Below are 20,480 nucleotides of genomic sequence, written 5' to 3' on the forward strand. Positions count from 1 at the left end.
AGATGAGGTTAAAAGGAGCTGTACTGATAAAAACATTGTGTTTTGCTACGAAAGTGAAAAATCAAACCAGTATAACAATGGTATTGTTTTGTGGTCTGGAAGCAGCACCCTTAAATGAAACAAACATCAGAAGGCTGGAGACAATAGAGATAAGAGTTTTTTGGAAGATGGCAGGTGTAAAGTGAAATGATTCTAAGACACATGATGTTAGGAGGAGAGTAGGATGTGAAACTAAGTACGGGATTGTCTGTAGTCAAAAGATTACCGTGGTGGGGACGCTGTATAAGACAAAGAGATGATAGGATGCCAAAGAAAATAACACAAACACAACCAACATCAGTCAGACTTAGTGGCCAACCCCCAATTAGATGGCAGAACGTTGGATTTGATCAGGGATTTGACCAGAGTGGACTTAATGGAGGAACAAACCATGGACAGAAGTGAATTGTGATGCTGTACTGCTTGCTCCCTGTGTCTGCAAAGATCCTTTGGGGGGAGTGGAGAGGAGGAGGAGAAGAAACATGCTGCTTAAAAACAGCTTAGAAAAATAAGTACTTAAATCTCTACTTATTTAGCACATTTAATCATAGAGGATCTTCAAGTTCTTGACAAACTATGATGCCTATTTATATATAATCAGCAAATTCGGAGTAAATTATGCCACCCTTCTAATGAGCACATAGTAACACTGGGCACTAATTTAGGAATGAAAATGAAGAGCAGTGTTTCCGTTTTCAACTGAATAGGGGATTTAGGCAGAATGATCCATGCTAGTAGAATAGCAAAAAATGTTTGGAGTTATACCAGCTATAAGTCAGAAGCTTTGTTTTACATCTCTCATGAAAGAGGGCAACATCCCATATTGGGCAATTGTTTGATTGCTGACTCAGAGTAAAGCAACCATCTACTGAATTGTCATCAGTTCCAGTAGTCCCCATGAGTTTTCCTTGGAAGCCTCTCATTTAAAGAATTGGCTCCATACACAGTTGGTTTCTGAGACCTAATGCAGTCCCATGGTGAGGTGTTATGACAGTCCAGGGAAATGAAACAGTCTTTTCACCAAACTTTCCATAGTATTAGCTTTTTGTTGAGTGGGTGATAAGCTGTCCTACAGTGGTTTACAATGGTTTACAGATGTCTGAGGGATACACAGAAGATTTTTCCAACAATACCTGGTATAGTTATACTGGTAGAACTCAAACTTATTCCACAATAAGAGTCATTTTTGTAGTTTGGCTTAAATCGCTTCTACAACATAAGCTAAACCAGAAAAAGACACTCTTATACTGGAATATGAGTGCCTAGACTGGGAGTTAAACTGTTATAGTTATAGCAGTGTAAATTCATACCCTGCCCTATATCAGTATAACTCTCTATGCCACAAGTCCTAGTTGAAATACAGGTGTACATATAGCACTATGATTATTATGTAATATTTACACATCCTTGTAAGTATGTTCCCAAATATTGTAAAACTTGAGCTGTTTAAAGCTTGTAATGTAAAATGAGCTACAGAATGCTACAGATCTTAGGTGACATTCTGGTATAACCTGATGAAGTCTTGTGTGGACTTTGAAGCCATGTAATAAATTAGAATTAAGAAAATATATTAATGTAAAAAAATAGGTATAAACACCTAGCTCTATGTGCATGGCTTACATTAATATCAATAGGAATTGAGGGCCTGGTGTTTATTTTTCTACGGTATGTTTCCTGCATGTGGTAAATTTTCATTTACATTGCCAGTAATGGAGCATTGTAATGGAAATATTCATTAAACATAAAGCATGCATGAGTGTGTTAATTGTTTTTGAGTTAACTGGTGAATCTATCTTTTCTATCATAATTTCAGAAGTGGGTGTCAGTTGAATGAATAGTTTAAGAAACTCCTGACATACGAGTATCAGCATAGAGAAGGGCATGAGAGAATAAGGATGCTTCTTACAAAGATAGTTTACATTTCAAAAGTCAGACCATTGCATGGTAAGAACATGTGACCATGCTTATTTCTTTTAAGGTGATAGTTCTTTTTAGGTCTTTGCTATATGGCATTGACTGATTTGTAAAGTTGGAGAGCCACTGATTTGAATTTTGCTCTTCAACAGCAGAATAAAGGCCCTGTCTGCTCAGAAAAATTGCACCATTTTAACTACATTGAGATAAATGAAGGGTTACAACCCCCCAGTTGTGAATACAGTGATTCTAGTATAAATGTGTTACTACTGATCTAGCTTGTTTGTACCCAGGAAGGGAAACAATCTATAGTGGTACAACTGCATCAGTGCTAGAGGTTGTACCAGTATAACTATATTGGCTTAAAAAAAAAATGAACTAACATAGTTACACCACTATTAAAACTGCATGTAAGATTAGGCCTAATGTTATGTCCTCTGAAAGGAATGAACTACTACTGCAAAAGGACGAAAAGAGGATAATTTTTTCAGTCATGTTAAGCTAACAGGGATTTTCAACCTTTTTTTAATTGTGCCCCCAACTTTGTTTTGGTGAACAAAAGGGGATTTTACAAGTAGTCTAGATGGAATTGGGCCATCTAATACATTGATTCCAATAAAGGGGATTCTTCTGTAAATAAATCAGTCCTTTGATCCTGCTGTCTAACTTTGTATAGATTGGGAAACATTTTAAATGAGAACATACCATAGTATCCACAAAGTTTTCAGGGCAGTATTTCTTAATTTTGGCATTGAAGAGTGTTAAGCCGAGGGACAGCCAGGCTAAATTTCAGTGGGTGGCATTGTTGACTCCGTGTGCCAGGTTGCAAAGCCTCTCACTCAAATGTGGCAGTTGCGCTGGAGGGGTGACTGGGCCAGATTTGAATGAGTGGCATTGCAGCCCCATGATTGAATGCAAAAGGTCAGCATGCCCCCATAAAGACTTTAGGGTCTCGCCCACAGTTAAGAACCGCAGAGCTAACACTTTAAAACCCTTTTAACAAGCATTCAGGGTTTGTATACACAGTAAAGTTATAACAGTTTAACTATAGCAGTATAATTATAGGATTTAGTTACCTTAATGTGTCTTTGAAAGTCCCCACCTTTTGATCATCATTAATTACCCATAGAATTTAGGACATTAATTTCTTAACTATTTTTACTCTGAAATATAATTTGCTACACCAGTTTTAAACCACTGGTCATGGCCAAAAAGGATAATTTTTATTATTTGTGTTACCATATTGTCTTGCAGCCCTGGTTATAGCTCAGAACCCAATTTTGCTAGGTGCTGTATAAACACAGGACAAAAAGATGATCTCTACCCCAAATAGTTTGCAATCTAAGTGTAAGATGAGGCAACAGATGGATATATATGGTTGGGGTGTTACAAGGAAACACTGAGACAATATTGGTCAGCATGATAGGCAGTGGTCTCGCTGCATAGTTCTAGGAGAATTCTGTGACAAAAAATAAAAAATTCTGTGCCCAATATTTTAAAATTCTGCGTATTTCATTTGTCAAAATAACACAGGATACTCACACCAATTTCAATTATTTTGGTAATTTGTTTCAAAATACCTGTCAGCAAGTATGTCTGTGGCAATACAGACAAAAAGAAAGATCCAGGAAATGTTTTTTTTTGACAAATAGATTCCTTACTAGTCTCATTAACACAGAACTTTGAGTTTCATTTAAACTACAATACAAAAATGTGTTTCCCGCACCCCTCAGAAGCAGTGCAAAGGCTTAGGGAATCAGGGGTAATGGAGGAGCTGAGGGAGAAGGAGAAAGCCTGTGAGTGAACCTGGAGGGTTGTTAAGTGTGAATGGGAGAAGGTGTAGAACAGTGTCAGGGCAGGGGAGAGGAGGGATTGTTAGGGAGGTGGGGAGTCTCCTCCATGCAGACCCTGGCTGATCCTGAGCCTCTCCCATTCAGTCAGGCATATCTGTCCCTGTTTCTGTGTGTCCCTGCACCCCCTGACCCCATGTGGCCCAGGAGCCCCTTTCTCATTCAGCCCCTGGCTCAATGCTGTCACTCCACTAGTACATGAGCCCATGCCCCAGGCTGTGCCCCACCGCCCTTCTGAAGTCTGTTAGACCCCCCAGCAGTCCCATGTGCCGTATTCTGTCTCCTAACCTGGCTACACTGGGAGGCCTCTGTGACTAATGCAGCTGGCTGCTAACTGTTACTGCGAGTCAGCCAGCTGTTCTGGCACCACAGCCTCGGATAGGGTGTGAAAGGTGGAACTGCAGCAGTTCTTTGGCGGAATGTATTTTCGGTGCAGGGGGAGAGTTTTGTGCTGGACGTGAATTCTGCATGTGTGCAGTGGTGCATAATTCATCCAGGAGTAAGTGCACCAGTGGCCTAACTTGTTTTTGGTAGGCATCTCTGCAAAGGAGAATTTTAATGAGGGATTGGAAGGAGGATAAAAGGGAGATATGGGGATGTTTAGGGGGAATTCTTTGCAATTGCGAGGGCCAGCATAGGAGAAAGTACAAAGGAGCTTGTTTGAAAATGCAATAAATGGACAATGGAAGCTGACAGCACTGCTCCTTTTAACTGTGGCATTGTTTTAAAAGGCTAGTAGGGGGCAATATGCATATTCTGGAACAAGAAACAATCAGCTCTCACTCTGATGTTTTTATTATTAATACAGAAAACAAAATATGTGTAAGGTGTCCTCTTCAGAGCAGGAAGTATGCCTTAGAAAGCACTTAGCATGTTGTGGGCATGCCTGGAATTAAATAATACGAATAGGAATAAGAATATTACTGAAAACAAGGAAATTCAGAGTTTAGACTGAAACTCCTTAAGGAGTACATTCAAGTATTTAAGGCCAAAATTCAGATTGTGTAAAAATTCATATTTTATAGATATTTCCCTTCAAAATACCATAAAGTAATGATTAAAAAATGCTTCTCTATTACTATTGCTTATTCTCATTTCTTGAGAATTTAAAATACTGCTTTCTTACAATGTCAACTGCTTATAGATGCAGTAGCAAAAAGCACAGATTCTTTAGAGGTGGGAGAGAAGATGGATGAGGGACAAAAATATCTGAATGATCTAGAAGTCTGTCTGAGCAGCAGGGTTTTACTTCTCAGTGTAGTGAGAACTCTTCAGGAGATAGGTAGAAAGATTAATTCATGTGAAAGAAAGAGGTGAGTGTTTACTGTATCTGCAGAAATCATAAGCTTAGCAACAAAGCAGAATATATTTTCCAGTTACCAAGTTTTATGTAAGAGAAGAGGCAAGAATCTATAGAAAATGTATGATGTTATGTAAAGTTGCCTGATTTAAATAAGGGGGAAAAATGGGTCACCATACACTTGGTAAGGCACCAAAGCTTTGCTGTTGAAAAGCATTTCTATTTATGTTTGTTTCTCAGGAGTCTTTGATGGCTGGCTGTTGCTCCCATTGGTGTTATAGTTCATGTGCTTGTTGGAAAATTTGACATGAGTTCAGTAGCTGGGGGGCTTTCGAGCTGAAGTAGGGATCTTCCATTAAGTATTGATCCAGTATTGGCCTGATGCCCAGATTAGTGTATTATTTTCTGTATCAGTAGGGCAGCTGCCCAACAGTACATGTGAAGAAAGTAAAATGCTTTGGAGTGGCCTTTTCTATCTCATGAGAAATGTAACACTGAGGGTTTGTCTACACTATGCAGCTTTTAGCGACATGGCTGCGCCGCTGCAGCAGTGCCGCTAAAAGGCACGCGGTGTAACTGCTGTTTGTCAGCAGGAGAGAGCTCTCCTGTCGACAAAGAACTTCTACTTCCAACGAGCGGCGGTAGCTTTTTCAGCAGGAGAGTACTCTTGCCGATAAAGTGCTGTTCACGCTGGTGCTTTTTGTCAACAAAACTTTTGTCTTTTGGGGGAGTGTTTTTTTTTAACACCTCTGAATGACAAAAGTTTCGTTGTTCAGTTTCCAGCGTAGACAAAGCCTCAATGTTTTGAGAACAGTATTTCCCATTTTCAGATAGAAGCTTCTAATTCTCGTTCAGAATTCATTCACATTGAAAAAATATTAAATTATTCAATAAAATATCAGCATTTTTACAAGTCTAATTCATGGATAAGAGTTTAAAAATGCAAAAGTATTATGCTTAATCTGTAAACCTGTATAATAACAGCTACAAAACTGAAATGGTGTGTCTTTTTTGTTTAATTTATCACAGGCGTCTCCACAGAGTAATTATGCATACGAGGTGTGAAGTGTAATCTAGGTACCATAGGTAAGTTAAAGATGAACTACAATGCTTTGTACATATGTATCCCAGATTTTTCTTCTTTATTTACTTTCTCAGTACTTCTGGTAACATCTGGTAGCTTCAAAATTGTCTGAAATATTGCTCAGTGTTGCTTCAGGTGATGTTGATGTCACCAGTTGTTACAGGATAAATCTGGAACACTGAACTCAAGACTGCAGCTACCACGTATACCAACATAGTTATACTATTACAACCACTTGTGTAGACACTTTGGCATAAGGGTAGGGTTTTTTTTTGTTTTGCTTAAGCTCTTTTCCAATTGACACAAGCTAAACTGAAGAAACCCTCTCTTAGGATATGTCTACACAAGCACTTTTGTCGATCAAGGGTGTGAAGAAAACACCTTCCTGACCAACATAAGTTTCAAAGACAGACGCAGTGGTGTGGGCAGTGTTATGTTGGCAGGAGATGCTCTCCTGCCAACATAGCTACCTCCTCTTGTTGGGGATGGTTTAATTATGCCAACAAGAGAGCTCTGCCACCAGCATAGAGCAGCTACACAAGAGACCTTAAAACAGTGCAGCTGCAGTGGTACAGCTTTGCCACTCTGAGGTCTGCAGTGTAGACATAGCCTTGTACTGAAATGAGTCTCTATGTGGGGGGTTGTACTGGTGTAATTACATTGGTTTAAATTTGTAGCTTAAGCTATAATGAAATTTTTCCCATGTAGGTGAGGCCGATCCTGTAAATACTAATACACATGCATAACTTTATGTACAGCAAATAGTCCTGTTGATTACATTGGTACTATTCACAATGAGTAAAATTAAACACATGTAAGTCTTTTATTTTATTTGAGCCATAGCAGGTGAGTGAACGAGGAATGAGTTTTAATACTTTTTATTTTAGAATATAGTTTGTTTAACATCTATATATTTTAAGGGCATTGGAGTCCCACTGAAGTCAGTGGAACTAGAGATGTTCAGCATCTTTTGAAAATCAGGCCACTAATCTTTAGTTTTTTTTTTAAATTAATAAAATCTCAAATCTTCACCTTTTTAAGAATAGAGTTTCAGGTTTAACTCTGACTTCACTGATTTTTGAGCCAAATTGTCGTATAATTTACCCACAAAATGTACTCAGCCTTAAAATTGTTTTAAACTATCTGGGAATTTTTTGAATTAATTTTAAATTTACTATTTAGTCTCGAAACAGTAACAGTCACTTGTGCAAGATATGCACAGTACTCTTTGATGCATTTCTGTTGGTTGTACAGAAGAAGTTGCTGCAATTGACTTGTTAACAAGAATAAAGCTAGGCTGGTGTGATTTAAAAAATGTTTTCTTTGATGTATATAGATGGCCTACAGGTGTGGGGTTTGTTTTGTTTTATTTTTAAAAAGTTCAACTTGTTTTTTACATTAAAAATGCAGGTCTTTTCTGCTTTGTTTTTTCTGAATGGCAGAATAATTAGTAGGGTAAAGACATCATTTACCAACAAAGGTTACATTTACACAGCTGAGGCCTTGTCTACACAAGTTGCTAGTGTAATTTAAATTAGTATAAAATCACACCTTTAGTTATTTAAGTATATCTTTGTAGACCGGGCCTAACTAAAATCAGATTGAAAATGATTTTGTTAAACCAGTGCTAACCCCTGTTTAAAATTGGCCAAGAGCAGTTTAGTTTTGTGTAAGGGCTTGTCAACACACAGAAATGTAACTAAATGTGTGACATTGTGCCAGTTTAGTTAAATGAGTGCAATTTTGTGTATAGAAAAGGACTACATTTACTTGAAAACTAAACCAATTTAAATCAGTTTTCAACTAATGGCTGTGCAGGGTTCTAGTCGGACTGTTTAAAACTTCCAATGCCTTTTTAATTCAGACAGCTGGGAGAACAGATTTTTGTTCAACATTTCATGTCCTCGCTCCTTCAGAAAGCTTTCATCTTATTCTGTGGTTCGCCAAGGAGAATAAAAAGCAAGGAGCAACATGACTTGATATTCCTCTTATTTTTAAGGATTTTTTTTCTAAACAAGTATTAAAAAAACCTTTTTGAAGAAAGGGAAAACGTTTCAGATGTTCGTTATAAATCTGAAAATAGCATAAGAAGGGATAGATGGCATGAGCAAGCTTTTTTTCCTTAGTTCACATAAATAATGTTGATACACTAACAAGGAAATTAACAAAAAGCAGTTCATTTCAATCTGTCAGATAGATGGCCGAGGTTGGGGATGTAGAAATGTGTCAGTGTTTGCCAACACGTGAACAATAACCAGAAGGAAAAACAATTTTATTTTTAAGCTGAGAGAGTGTATTAAAATAACAATGAAAACAAAGTATTAAAAGTTTATCAATTCCTCCCCCCCCCCCAAGTACTTCTGTTTAGGCATGAGTCTTTTAATTTTATTTTCACACCTTTTATTAGCCAACATTGAAGAGAAGCTAATAGAGTCTTTTTTTCTTAAAGGCAATTTTTTTTAACCCCATTGAGCTTTGTCAGTAAATGCCATATTTAAAGAGAGGCAGCTAGCTGCTGTATTCTAAAACATTCATGAAAATGCTGAAGAGCTGACTGTAACCACGTGGTTCGCAATGTGTGCCTACATTTCCTCCCTCTTACATGAGACAAAACAATAAGGATCCTGATGGACCATATTGTCCATCATGTTCTATATAAACTGCCAGTCTGGAGCACATTCCCACTCTATGCACAGATGGCTTAAAACTGTGGATCTGATGCATAAAACACAACATCACTATGACAGCAGCATACCTCTCGGGTTGACTGAATATAATGTCAGACACATTAAGCAGACAGTTTTCCGAAGAGCATGAATGGGAAGTGAATGACGAAATAACACATCATATTTTACACATGTGGGGATCCCCACATATAGACCTGTTTGTCACATCAGCTCTATGCTCACCTGAAGTGGAGCACCCCCAGGGACAGCACTCAAAGAAGAGAAGGTTACTCACCTTGTGCAGTAACTGAAGTTCTTCAAGATGAGTGTCCCTGTGAGTACTCCACCACCCGCCCTCCTCCCCTCTGCTTCGGACTACGAGCTGAACACTCCACAGTAGAGAAGAGACTGAAGAGGTCAGGATGTGTACGTGCTAGATGAGGCACCAGCAGCACCGTGAGACTGCTATTGTGCACGCACACCCCCGACAAGACACTGCTACTGAAAATCTCCAATCAACGGCACTGGGATGCACCGACACCTGAAGTGGAGCACCCAGGGACACACATCTCAAAGAACCCAAGTTACTGCACACGGTGAGTTATCTTCTCTTCTTTTTTGTTAGGTGCTGTTCTGGCATTGTCATCTTCAAGTCAGCAGATTTATCTCCTTGGTTGGGAATTGCATGCATTTCTTGAAGTGTCCTTTTCTTTCCATCCATTTCCATTATTTTTGTGGGACCTGGAGCCTTATTACTGCAGACCAGTAGGTGCTGGAGAGTTTATAGATGGGGTGCTCCGTCCAATTCCAGATGTTCCCCGCTCCTTCTCCATCCCTATTTAAGGACTAGTCTCATGACAGCATACTGCATCAAGAAGGGAAGTCATTTTTAAGCCTTGGAGCTGTGGAAGAAATGCCTCAAGGGGGTTTTATTCCCATCATTTTCTAATGCCCAATTAAAAAGTGAGGCTGGTGTCCAGTTCTTGAATTGAAACAACTTAATACCTTCATTCACATGTTCAGTTTCAGAATGGTCTCTAATTTCCTCCCTGGATCCACAAGACTGGTGTGTAGCTCTCAGCGTTCAGAACATCTGCTTTTATATAGCTAGCCATCTTGCCCACAGGAAGTACCTAAAGTTTCAGGTGGGCAATTCCCATTACCAATACAGGGTTCTGCCTTTCAGTTTATAAGTAGCACTGAGGGTATTTGCCATATGCCAGGTAGTAATGGCACCACCTCAACAAAGGCTTATCTGCCTAACAAAAGACTCAGCACTGTAATAGATCTGGTCATTCAGCTACCGATCCAACCAGACTTCGGTAAGAAGCTTGTGTCTGACTTCTAGGAGACATGGCCTCCTGTTTATACGTAACTGAGGGTGCCAGGCTTCACTTTTGATGTATGCAAGAGTGATTGATGTCTGTTTATTGGCCCATTGGTCATCATCTGGAGATGAAGATGCAGGTCCCACAGGAGTCCTGTCACCATTAAACTGGTTGAAGGATCCTCTAAAAGTATGTAAAGGAGTACTCTTCTCTCCACCATGACCATCAGAGACTCTAATGACAGGTGTCTTCACTTTATGGTGGGGAGTTCACGTACACCATCTTGTACACCAAGGTCTCTGGATGGCACAAAAAGATCACTTATACAAATTTCCTAAATAAGGTTATTCATTAGGCTTGCACTGTATTGCTTCCAGTACTGAAAGGGTTAACTGTTCAGATTATGGCAGACAAGACCACAGCAATGTTTCATATAAACAGAGAAGACAAAGCAAGATCCAGCTCACTCCAACACATACATGCACACCTTTGTCAAGAAACTGTGCATCTATATAGAATTACGGCATATGACACAATTACTCCAGTAGTTCTTCATCACATACCAGGCTTGCAAAATGTTCTGGCAGACCTTAGCAGGAAGCTCACAAGCAATCACAATGACAGACCCCAACATACATGAAATATTCACCAGGGTGGGGTCAGTATTCCATCAGGGCGGATTGATTTAAATTAATGCAATTTAAATAACTGATTTTAATAACGATTTAAATCAACAAGCGGGAAACATTAATTTAAATAATAGATTTTAATCATGTTTTTCATTGGTACATAGTTATTTTCCTAAAGAAAGGTTGGTTCTCGTTGGTTGGTGACAAGTAAAACGTGTGTATTTGCAACTAAATATAGCCTTTACACTAAATTTGGTACTTTTGGGGGGGAGGCTAACCAAGAGGATACACTGTACTTGTACGCATTTATCTGTGTAATTACATAGTATAATTGCCATGTATTCAGAGTCCTAATTTTTCCTACTTTATTTATTCTAGAAAATGGGGAATGATGCATTTCTTATTTAATAGAAGATGATTTGCTTGTGTTTTATGTGAAGCTCTATTTGGATGGAAATTCATATTCAGTTACAAATGTACAAACAGCATTTTCAGATTGATTTTTACTAGTTAATTAAAACTACCTTAAATGTGCTGGATACATCAGAAAGAAATTAGTAAAACATGTTTTTTATTTAACACTAACTGATTTGTTAAACAAGAAAAGGTCTTATTTATTGTTAGTAAATTGAACTGATTGTTCAGTAATGTGCGTTAGGATTTTAGAACTAGGAGATCTCATCTTCACTTCTAATTTTTTTTATTCATAGATTGGAAAAGGAAAACAAACTTTTCTGCTTTTTCAACTTCCAATCAGTGTCTTAATTTTGATTTAACTAATCATTGGACTGAGTCAGTTCAATAAATGGAAGTGAAGAAAATATTCGCTCTGCAGAAGAGGCTAATGCTTTCAAAAGCCAGTTTAGCACTTCAGCAAACTCTGGTTCAATATACTTCATCAGTGACTTCCACTAGGTCAGTGGACTGACTTTTTTTAAACCTTGGCAGCAAGCATTGGCTGCTTAACGTTATTTTTGTTTTCTTTAAACAGTTTTACTATATTATAGTAAGTTTAGGCCTGTACATTGATTGTCATTATTTAAATTTTAATTTTAAATCGGTTTATTTAAAAAAAAAATTTTTTTTTAAAGTGTCCGCTTTTATCCACTCTGGCCTCCATAGACATGTTTGCAATGAAAAAGAACAAGAAGTGTCTCAGCTTTTGCTCCAGAGGCCACTAGTTCTAGGGTTCTCTATCAGATGCGTTTCTGATCCCTTTGGTCCTAGAACTCTTTTATGCTTACCTGCCTATTCCATTGATTCCCAGAGTCATCAGGAAACTCAGATAAGACTCAGCCAAGATGATCATATTGGCTCTGCCTGGGCCAATGCAGTTTGTTTTTCTCAGACCTGATCAATCTCTCTGTTAGATATCCAGTCCCATTATCTCCCAACACAGATGTAATTTCCCAAAGAGAGGAGCTGATCGTCTGTCTGGATCCATCTTCCCAGTCCTTGTAAGCATCAGTATTGGCTGGTTAACAGAACTGGAGAGCAGCTGCTCTTCAGAGGTCCAGAATATACTTATACACAGTACAGAGAGACTCCACTAGATTTACATCATCTTCCAAGTGGAAGAGATCCTCTGTCTGATCCCAAGGGCCTCACTTATCTCCATACCTGATATACTAGACTACCTCCTGTCCTTAAAGAATTAATGACTTTCTACAAGCAACGAGCTCTAGTCAAGTACCTCCTTTTGGTCACTTATAAGGCTATTTTGAGAGAATCCAACCAACATGGTTTAAGGCTCTATCCAAGCATTGCTGCTGTCATGGGTACACCAGACATGTGCTTGGTATGCACACCCTGTCTTGCACCTTCTCCTGCAAACTACGATATGACCCACTGCCTGCCTCCTGGAACCAGTGCCTACCCTCAGACTCTTGTATGGTTTAAATAAACACTCTAACAGAACTCCTTTTGTGTGGGTGCTCCAGGTCCATACGTTAACTTCCTGGACATGCAGCGGGTGTAACTCATGAAACACCCATACACTTTGTACAGGATTCTAACAACATTGCTCTGCTTAATCACATGAGAATACCAGACTTATACAAAAATAATAAAATGTACACACATTTCTCTGTCTGTTTTTTTCACCACTCCAGAGCATTATTTGGGTGGGGGTTAGAATTCTCGGGGGCTAACTAGAGTCCTTCTGCTACAGTGCATGGCCTATATTCTGAAACATGGAGCCTTCTCTTAGCTTGGCTGATTCATCCACTTCCCTTCTTGTACTCAAAGATTCCTGTGTGGCACTGAGAGTTTTCACCTCCATGGTTTTTAAAGGCTAACAGCAACACCTTGGAATCTGTCCTACATTTGGGAATTTTTCATTCTCCAAATACCAGCCTCTTGTTGAGGGAGGTTGGAGAGAACTGATTTCCCCTAGAATGCAGTTACTCTTTTGTTCTCACAAAGGAAGACCTATTCAGGTGCATATAGTCCTTACTGGCTAGCTGTTGTTCCTGATCTGGGTGAGACATGCTTAAAGGCATGTCAGCAATGATGGATACAAGAGGGTAGAGGCGTTCCCTGAGACAGCAGTTTTCATACAATCAACTTTTTAATATCAACCAGAATTCAAAAGTTGTACAGCTAGACTCCCTCAAAAGCTCACACACCCATTTCAGCAAACCATCCCTCCCATTCAGAGTCACTCAGTATTCTCACACCGTACAGTAGGTAGATGCCTGAAATGACTTACATGTGTGTACTGTTGAAACAGGGAGCCCCTCCTCTTCCTTGGGATCTCAGCCAAGTGCTGATGGAATTTGAGTAATCACCCTTGCATACATCTTCTCTTTTCTACCTATCCATCAAGGGGCAGATTTTCTAGTAGCAGTATAATCTGCTAGAAAGATTAAAGAAATACAAGCATTTGTGGTGAGACATCCATACGCTGCATTTTGTAAGGACAGTATGACCTTGAAGCCTCACCCAAAGTTTTTTGCCAAAGGTGGTCTCTGACTTCCATCTTAACCAAGTAATATACCTGCTTGTCATCTTTCCCAAGGGAAATCTAAACTTTGCACATTTGATATGCTTAAGGTCCTATCTGTCTAGTTAGGATTGAGGTTTTTATGGTGGCCACTAGATTATTTGTATCTTATGCGGATAGGTAAAAAGTCAGGCAATATCGACACAGAGACTATCTAATTGTATTTCTGTCAGTATTAAATTATGCTACAAAATAGCTATTTTACAGCCAATTCCACTAGTGCTCAAGCAGCTTCTTTGAGAAGAGTTCCAATCTTGGAAATTTGTAGGGCAGTAACACGTGGTTTCAGAACATACTCTACTCAACATTACTCTATAGTGGCAGCATCAAGATTTGATGCTAATTTTGGCAGAGTTGTCTTACAATCATTGGTTAGATAGATTCCAAGCCCGCACCTCCAGTCACTTAAGTCATTCCTTGAGAGTTGCCAAGAATGGAATATATGTAGACAAGAACTGAAAGAAAAAACAAGTTACTTGCATTGAAGAATCAGCTACTGTAAAGTATGTTTTCCATATATACCATAACTATTCTTGCTAATATGGAGTCATATAACACCTGGATTCTGCATTGGTGAAGGAATTGATTACTGAAAACTAGGGGGTCGCCCTCCCCGTTATGCCTGTGGATGAGAGACACAAAGACACTCAGGGTACAGGTGCAACCCCAATGGACAGTGCTGACCAAAAGATTCTGAACATGGGCATGTGCACCAAGAGTGGAATATAAATGGACACCACATCTCAAAGAAGCACACTTACTGTATTAGACAACCATTTCTTGTAGTGCACAAATACATGTTTTGTTCAGTACATCAAGAATGAATATTTGTAATGTGAGTGGGCAGTCATTCTTTAAAAAATTGTGAGGTGGATGTAAAAATCAACTGAAACTTTAAAGGGACAATGTCAGCTTAAACTCATATACATTTATTTGCCTGTGTGTTTCTAACAACATTTTAGGTTATTCAAAGGGGGAGTGGAAGGGATTGAAAAAGTAAAAAAAAATTTTTCACCATTTATATACTGTTCAGTTCTTGAATTTTGTTGGGACTCTAAAACCTGATCCAGTTGCACTTCTAAGTGTTGAAACATTGAGGTTATGTCTACACTAGAGAGCTTACAGTGGTACAAATGCAGTTGCACTGCTGTAATATCTTTGATGTAGCCGCTCTATGCCAACTGGAGAGGGCTCTCCCATCAACATAATTAAACTGCCCCCAATGAGCAGCAGTAGCTATGTCAGCGGGAGAAGCTCTTCTGCTGACAAAGTACTGTGCATACTGCCACTTATACCAGCATAATTTGTCAGTTGGGGGGAGGGGGTGTTTTCACACCCCTGAGTGACTTTTAAGTTTGGCAGTATGTTGTGTAGACCTGACCTGAGTTGTGATCAGTCCGGGTGTATTTGTATTTGTTCAAAAACTGTTGTTACTATTTTTTTCTTTTTAAGAAATCATAAACTTTTTTGATGGTCTTAGATTTTATAGAAACTTGTTTTTTTTTAAATAAAATCTAACTTTTGGGCCAATTCTGAGTTAATATTATCCTTCTAAGTTGTTAGATCATTTATGGACTTACTGACTGACTTCATGTATCTGGGACATGAAGTATGCAAACATAAACTGTTTTTCCCCTCACTCCCAACTGAAACAGTACCCAAGGATGTGGAAATAAATGTAAGTGAAGTGTATGAGGTGTTTCTTATAGAACTGCATCTGCAAAATAGTAGGGGCAAAAATTGTGTTGTAGTATCAGGCTATTACTAATCAACTGAAACTTTAAAGGGACAATGTCAGCTTAAACTCATATACATTTATTTGCCTGTGTGTTTCTAACAACATTTTAGGTTATTCAAAGGGGGAGTGGAAGGGATTGAAAAAGTAAAAAAAATTTTTTCACCATTTATATGATAGGTTAGATAAATGTCTATCAGGGATGGTCTAGACAGTATTTGGTCCTGCCATGAGGGCAGGGGACTGGACTCGATGACCTCTCGAGGTCCCTTCCAGTCCTAGAGTCTATGAGTCTATGAATCTTATGTAGCACCATGAATTTATCTAGAACTTTGCAAAAGAGAGTGAGGCCTGCATAATATGTTCTGGCTGTGTACATTAGTAAGAAATTTTCATTGTATATTATAACTGTATTTCGCAACACAATCAATATATTTATCATTCTCATCTGAAATCTGCAAGTCAAATAATGTTTAAATAGCAGGGCTTCATTTAGTAACGTAGTCTATTTCAAATTTCACACAAAATTCTTTCACATATTTATACTCCAGAAATATAGGACTTATCCAGAGCACTTGAATTTTCTGTCATGTGGTCAGTATTTGACCGTAAGCCTTTGCAAAGACTAAAGAACTGTCCACTTCCTTTTCATTGTGTTACATTGCCTGAGAACAAGTGCTGCTGAGTTGATGGAGGATAATTAGCAATTAGTGTTCAGTGTTTGCATCAGAACATGCCAGCACTGCAGGCCAAAACATCAAAAGCTTTAGAAGAGAGATATAAAGTGAAGAAAGAGCAACTATAGCGTTTGTTCGTAAATATGACTGACGTGCTTGTTATCCTGGAGACGTCACTGTGGAAAGAATGAAGTCAAAAGTCTTTCTGATGGAGGAATAGTGACCTTGGCTTACTCTGGACTTCTTTAGGAATAAGAATGCAGAAGATGTGATAGCTGGTCACCATGACATGGAAAATGTTGATCACTAAATAAAAAGTTTAGCTTTCAGGAAAAATGTATTCTCCACTTAATTTTACTAGGATAGTACCAGAGGGGTAGCCGTGTTAGTCTGGTTCTAGACTGATTCTTGCCTGCATATTTATACCTGCTTCTGAAAATTTCCACTTCATTCATCTGACGAAGTGGGTATTCACCCACGAAAGCTTATGCTCCAATACGTCTGTTAGTCTATAAGGTGCCACAGGACTCTTTGTCACTTTTTACTAGAATAGTTATTATTCATGTGTAAAAATTGCCTGAATGATTCAATATGAATTTTTCTAATATGCTGTTTTTTAAACTAGAAATTCAGTGGAATAAAACTCTCATTTAAAATTATGTGCAATCTTTTGTTCACATAAACTCTGCCCGCTTGATAATATCTGTGTCATAGGTATAGCATGCTAAAGCTTTTTCAGATATTTAAAGTGGAACAGTTAATTTGAAAATAATATTTCTTTTAAAATTTTGTGCATTTCTACAAGTAACACCCAAGACCGTGGATTTCAGTGTGTTGACTCTGTGCATCTGACAGCAATTTGTGTAAAGTAAGTTTCAGATTTTCCCATGTGTAGTCAGTTTCTCCCTTGAAGAAGACACCCTCAGCCAACAAGAAAAGAGATGAAAATAACTCCTATTTTTTTAGGAAGGATTTTAAAAATCAAGGCAAACTGTATAAAAGTGCATTATGGAAGCTTAAATTTTTTGATATTCAGTTATTTTAAAAAAATCAAATTGAATTTTTGTATCTTCAAATAGAATTTTGTCTACATTTTTGAAAGATTTTCCTCTTGTGCTACAGTTCCAATGTAATGCCATTTATTTGAGAGCAAAAACTTGACTTTAAAATTGCAGTCTTATGGGAGTATTTTTCAGATTCTTAATAATGTATCATTCCTTAGAATATTATATATATGTATATTAAAAAAAAATCAGGAGAGATCCAAAAAGATTTACAGATTATGGATGTGGTTCAGGCACCAGAGCCCTTTATAACAATTCCATTAATTTCAGTGGGAATTCATGCAAAAAAACTTCTTTGATTAGGTCCTATATAAAGGACTCACTTTTTACACTGAAGTCTAGCCAAAGATGGGATGGCAAATTTGACTAATTTAAAAAAGAATCCAGTTTCTGATTGCCTTTTCAGTAGTATGTTCTAATTTTGGTAAATTAAAATCTTAAGGGTTCTCTAGCAGGGAAGAAGAATCTGACTGAAAAGTGCAGTCAAATGCACAGTAAACAAACAGTTCTCTAATCTCAGTCCGGTGCATTGTGTTTTATTTGTGGAATCACACCACTTTCTGGCAACCTATATACTATTTTATTATGGAGAATATTTTATTTAAAACAGAAAACGGCAATGTTTATATAAGACCTAACTTGAAAAACTGGATTTTGTGATCCAGTTTCACTGTGTGTATAATGTGGACAACATAGTAGTCCTACAGAGGAGCTGAGACAAGCTATTAATGTTTATAAAGTGAGGTGGTTTTGTTTTTTTAAATACACACCTGAAGAATGGATTTGTCTTCACTCTTCCCTCCTTTGAACCTAGTAAGTTTGCTGGTGGTTTAGAAGTGCTCTGCAAAGTGAAAACATGTTTCCTTTTTCTTTATTCCTTTCTGCCAGCGGAGCTAGATATACTAGAATGTGTGCTGGTGGGGGTGGAAGTTCTCTCACTATTCAAAAAGGAGCAGTCTATTTAACTTCAGGAGTAGAGTTGGCTTGGTCATGATACAGTGCCTCTGGGACAGGGGATGTGATGTGGTGAGATTGCAGCAAGGATATATAGGGGAAGTGAGAAGAAATAGCCTTCGTATCTTAAGCTTAGTCTATACACAGTTTTAGTACTGGTATAATTATTTGGTATGGGGTGTGATTTATTTATCTATCTAAATCAAAATAGTTAAACCGATACAATTCCTTGTATGAATGCAATTATACCAGTATAAAAGTACCTAATACTAGTGGTTTTTAACCAGGGGTATACACAGAGGTCTCCATGTGGGGTACATCAACTCATCTGGATATTTGCCTACTTTTACAACAGGCTACCTATAATGCATTAGTGAAGTCAGTACAAACTAAAATTTTATACAATGACTTGTTTATACTGCTGTGTGTGCTGTACACTGAAATGTAAGTACAATATTTTTATTCCAATTGATTTATTTTATAATTTTATAGTAAAAATGAGAAAGTAAGCAATTTTTCAGTAATAGGGTACTGTGACATATTTGTACTTTTATATCTGATTTTGTAAGCAAGTAGTTTTTAAATGAGGTGAAACTTGGGGATACGCAAGACAAATCAGGCTCCTGAAAGGGATACAGTACCCTGGAACAGTTGAGAGGCACTGCCTTATACTGTGTATGTGCAGCTTATTTACTCTTCCTGTACAGGACTAGCTATAATGGTGTAAAACACCTCTATAGCAGGGCAGCTGTATCCACACTAGGGAGGCTATATTGTTAAACTATACTAATATTAGTTAGAGCAGTACAACTTTTGAATGTAGACAAGGCCTGTCAGTATAAGTGTATTGGCTCCGTACATAAAGCAGATTCAATTTCAAGTGCTCTATAGACTTTAATTTAGGTTTTGACGTTAATTTAAACAAGTGGTTGTAATGCTTCATAACTCTTATGCACTGCACCCTTCTTACATATTGACTAATGTAAAAATGTAGATACATGCCCAAACTATCTTTATATATGAACATTTAATATTACATAACAATGGTTTACACCAGGGGTAGGCAACCTATGGCACAGGTGCCGAAGGCGGTATGTGAGCTGATTTTCAATGGCATTCACACTGACCAGATCCTGGCTACCAGTCCGGAGGGCTCTGCATTTTAATTTAATTTTAAATGACGCTTCTTAACAAGGTTTCAAAATGTTTAACTTTACATACAACAATAGTTTAGTTATATATTATAGACTTCTAGAAAGAGACCTAAAAAATGTTAAAATATATTACTGGCACACAAAACCTTAAATTAGAATGAATAATGAAGACTTGGCACATCACTTCTGAAAGGTTGCCGACCCCTGGTTTACAGCGTGTAATGATCTCAGTTTTGTCACTGGGACTACGTTGCACACTTCACAGAGATGAGGGGAGCAGACTTGAATCTCAACCAAATTTCTGCATTTTAAAGCATACTGTGGCCACTACAGCGAATAGATATTGGCATCATCTTGTTTTCACCTAAGAAATGTCGTCTTTTAATGACACATATTCATTTTTAATTACTCCTGTTAGTGCTGCTAGACCAGTATAACTTCAGCAGAGCAAGCTGTACAAGTTGACTGGTACAGCAATGGAAACATTGGCTTAGTTCTAACTGAGTAAGTTCTTAATTAGACCTTCAGTGGATCAGAATTGATAGTAATGATGTAAAAGCCAGAGAGAACATATTAGTACTTTGAAATCTTTGCTGTGAGCTGTAGTTCTGCTGTGGTAAAAAACCAAAAGTAACCTAAGAAACAGAAAAATTATATGAAAACCGTTGAAACACAAACATGGAACTATATGATGCCGTCTCTACAGAGTCATGTTTAGAGCATAACCACACTTTAAATTAGTTGCTGGGCTCACTTCAGCAACTGTGGCTATAATTTATTTATGTAAATAATATTTTCCCCCAGATATTTTCATCTTTAAGGTTCTAGATGTTAAGAGTCTTCTTCTTTCTTTGACAGGAAATTCTGGTGATTAAAGATCATGGCAACCGTAGAGGAACTGGCCCATCAAATTATTGAACAACAAATGGGAGAGGTACATATACATATATATATATATATTTAGTCCTATTTGAGACAAGTTGGACAATAAAGCATAATACTGATATGTAAAAATCAAAGCCACAAAAGAGAATGGTCTCTAGTGGACCCAAAGCTCTAGAAGACCCTCCCATAGAAGATTA

The 20,480-nt window shown here is 37.9% G+C and overlaps 1 protein-coding gene across 4 annotated transcripts in view; it reads left to right on the forward strand.

Annotated features, from left to right (window-relative positions):
• The window catches only part of NR2C1 (nuclear receptor subfamily 2 group C member 1), an 89,811-nt gene that overhangs the window by 7,082 nt on the left and 62,249 nt on the right, over positions 1-20,480 (forward strand). For 2 of the 4 annotated variants that reach the window (XM_030548525.1, XM_030548528.1), the window contains exons 2-3: positions 6,133-6,189; positions 20,257-20,332. In XM_030548525.1, coding sequence (XP_030404385.1) covers positions 20,279-20,332 — 54 coding nt within the window. In that variant the 5' untranslated portion in view covers positions 6,133-6,189; positions 20,257-20,278. The remainder of the gene's footprint in view (positions 1-6,132; positions 6,190-20,256; positions 20,333-20,480) is intronic. The other 2 variants (XM_030548527.1, XM_030548526.1) reach the window with 2 other exon arrangements.

This window comes from Gopherus evgoodei, chromosome 1 (assembly GCF_007399415.2).
Source record: "Gopherus evgoodei ecotype Sinaloan lineage chromosome 1, rGopEvg1_v1.p, whole genome shotgun sequence".
Classification (NCBI taxonomy): Eukaryota; Metazoa; Chordata; order Testudines; family Testudinidae; genus Gopherus; species Gopherus evgoodei.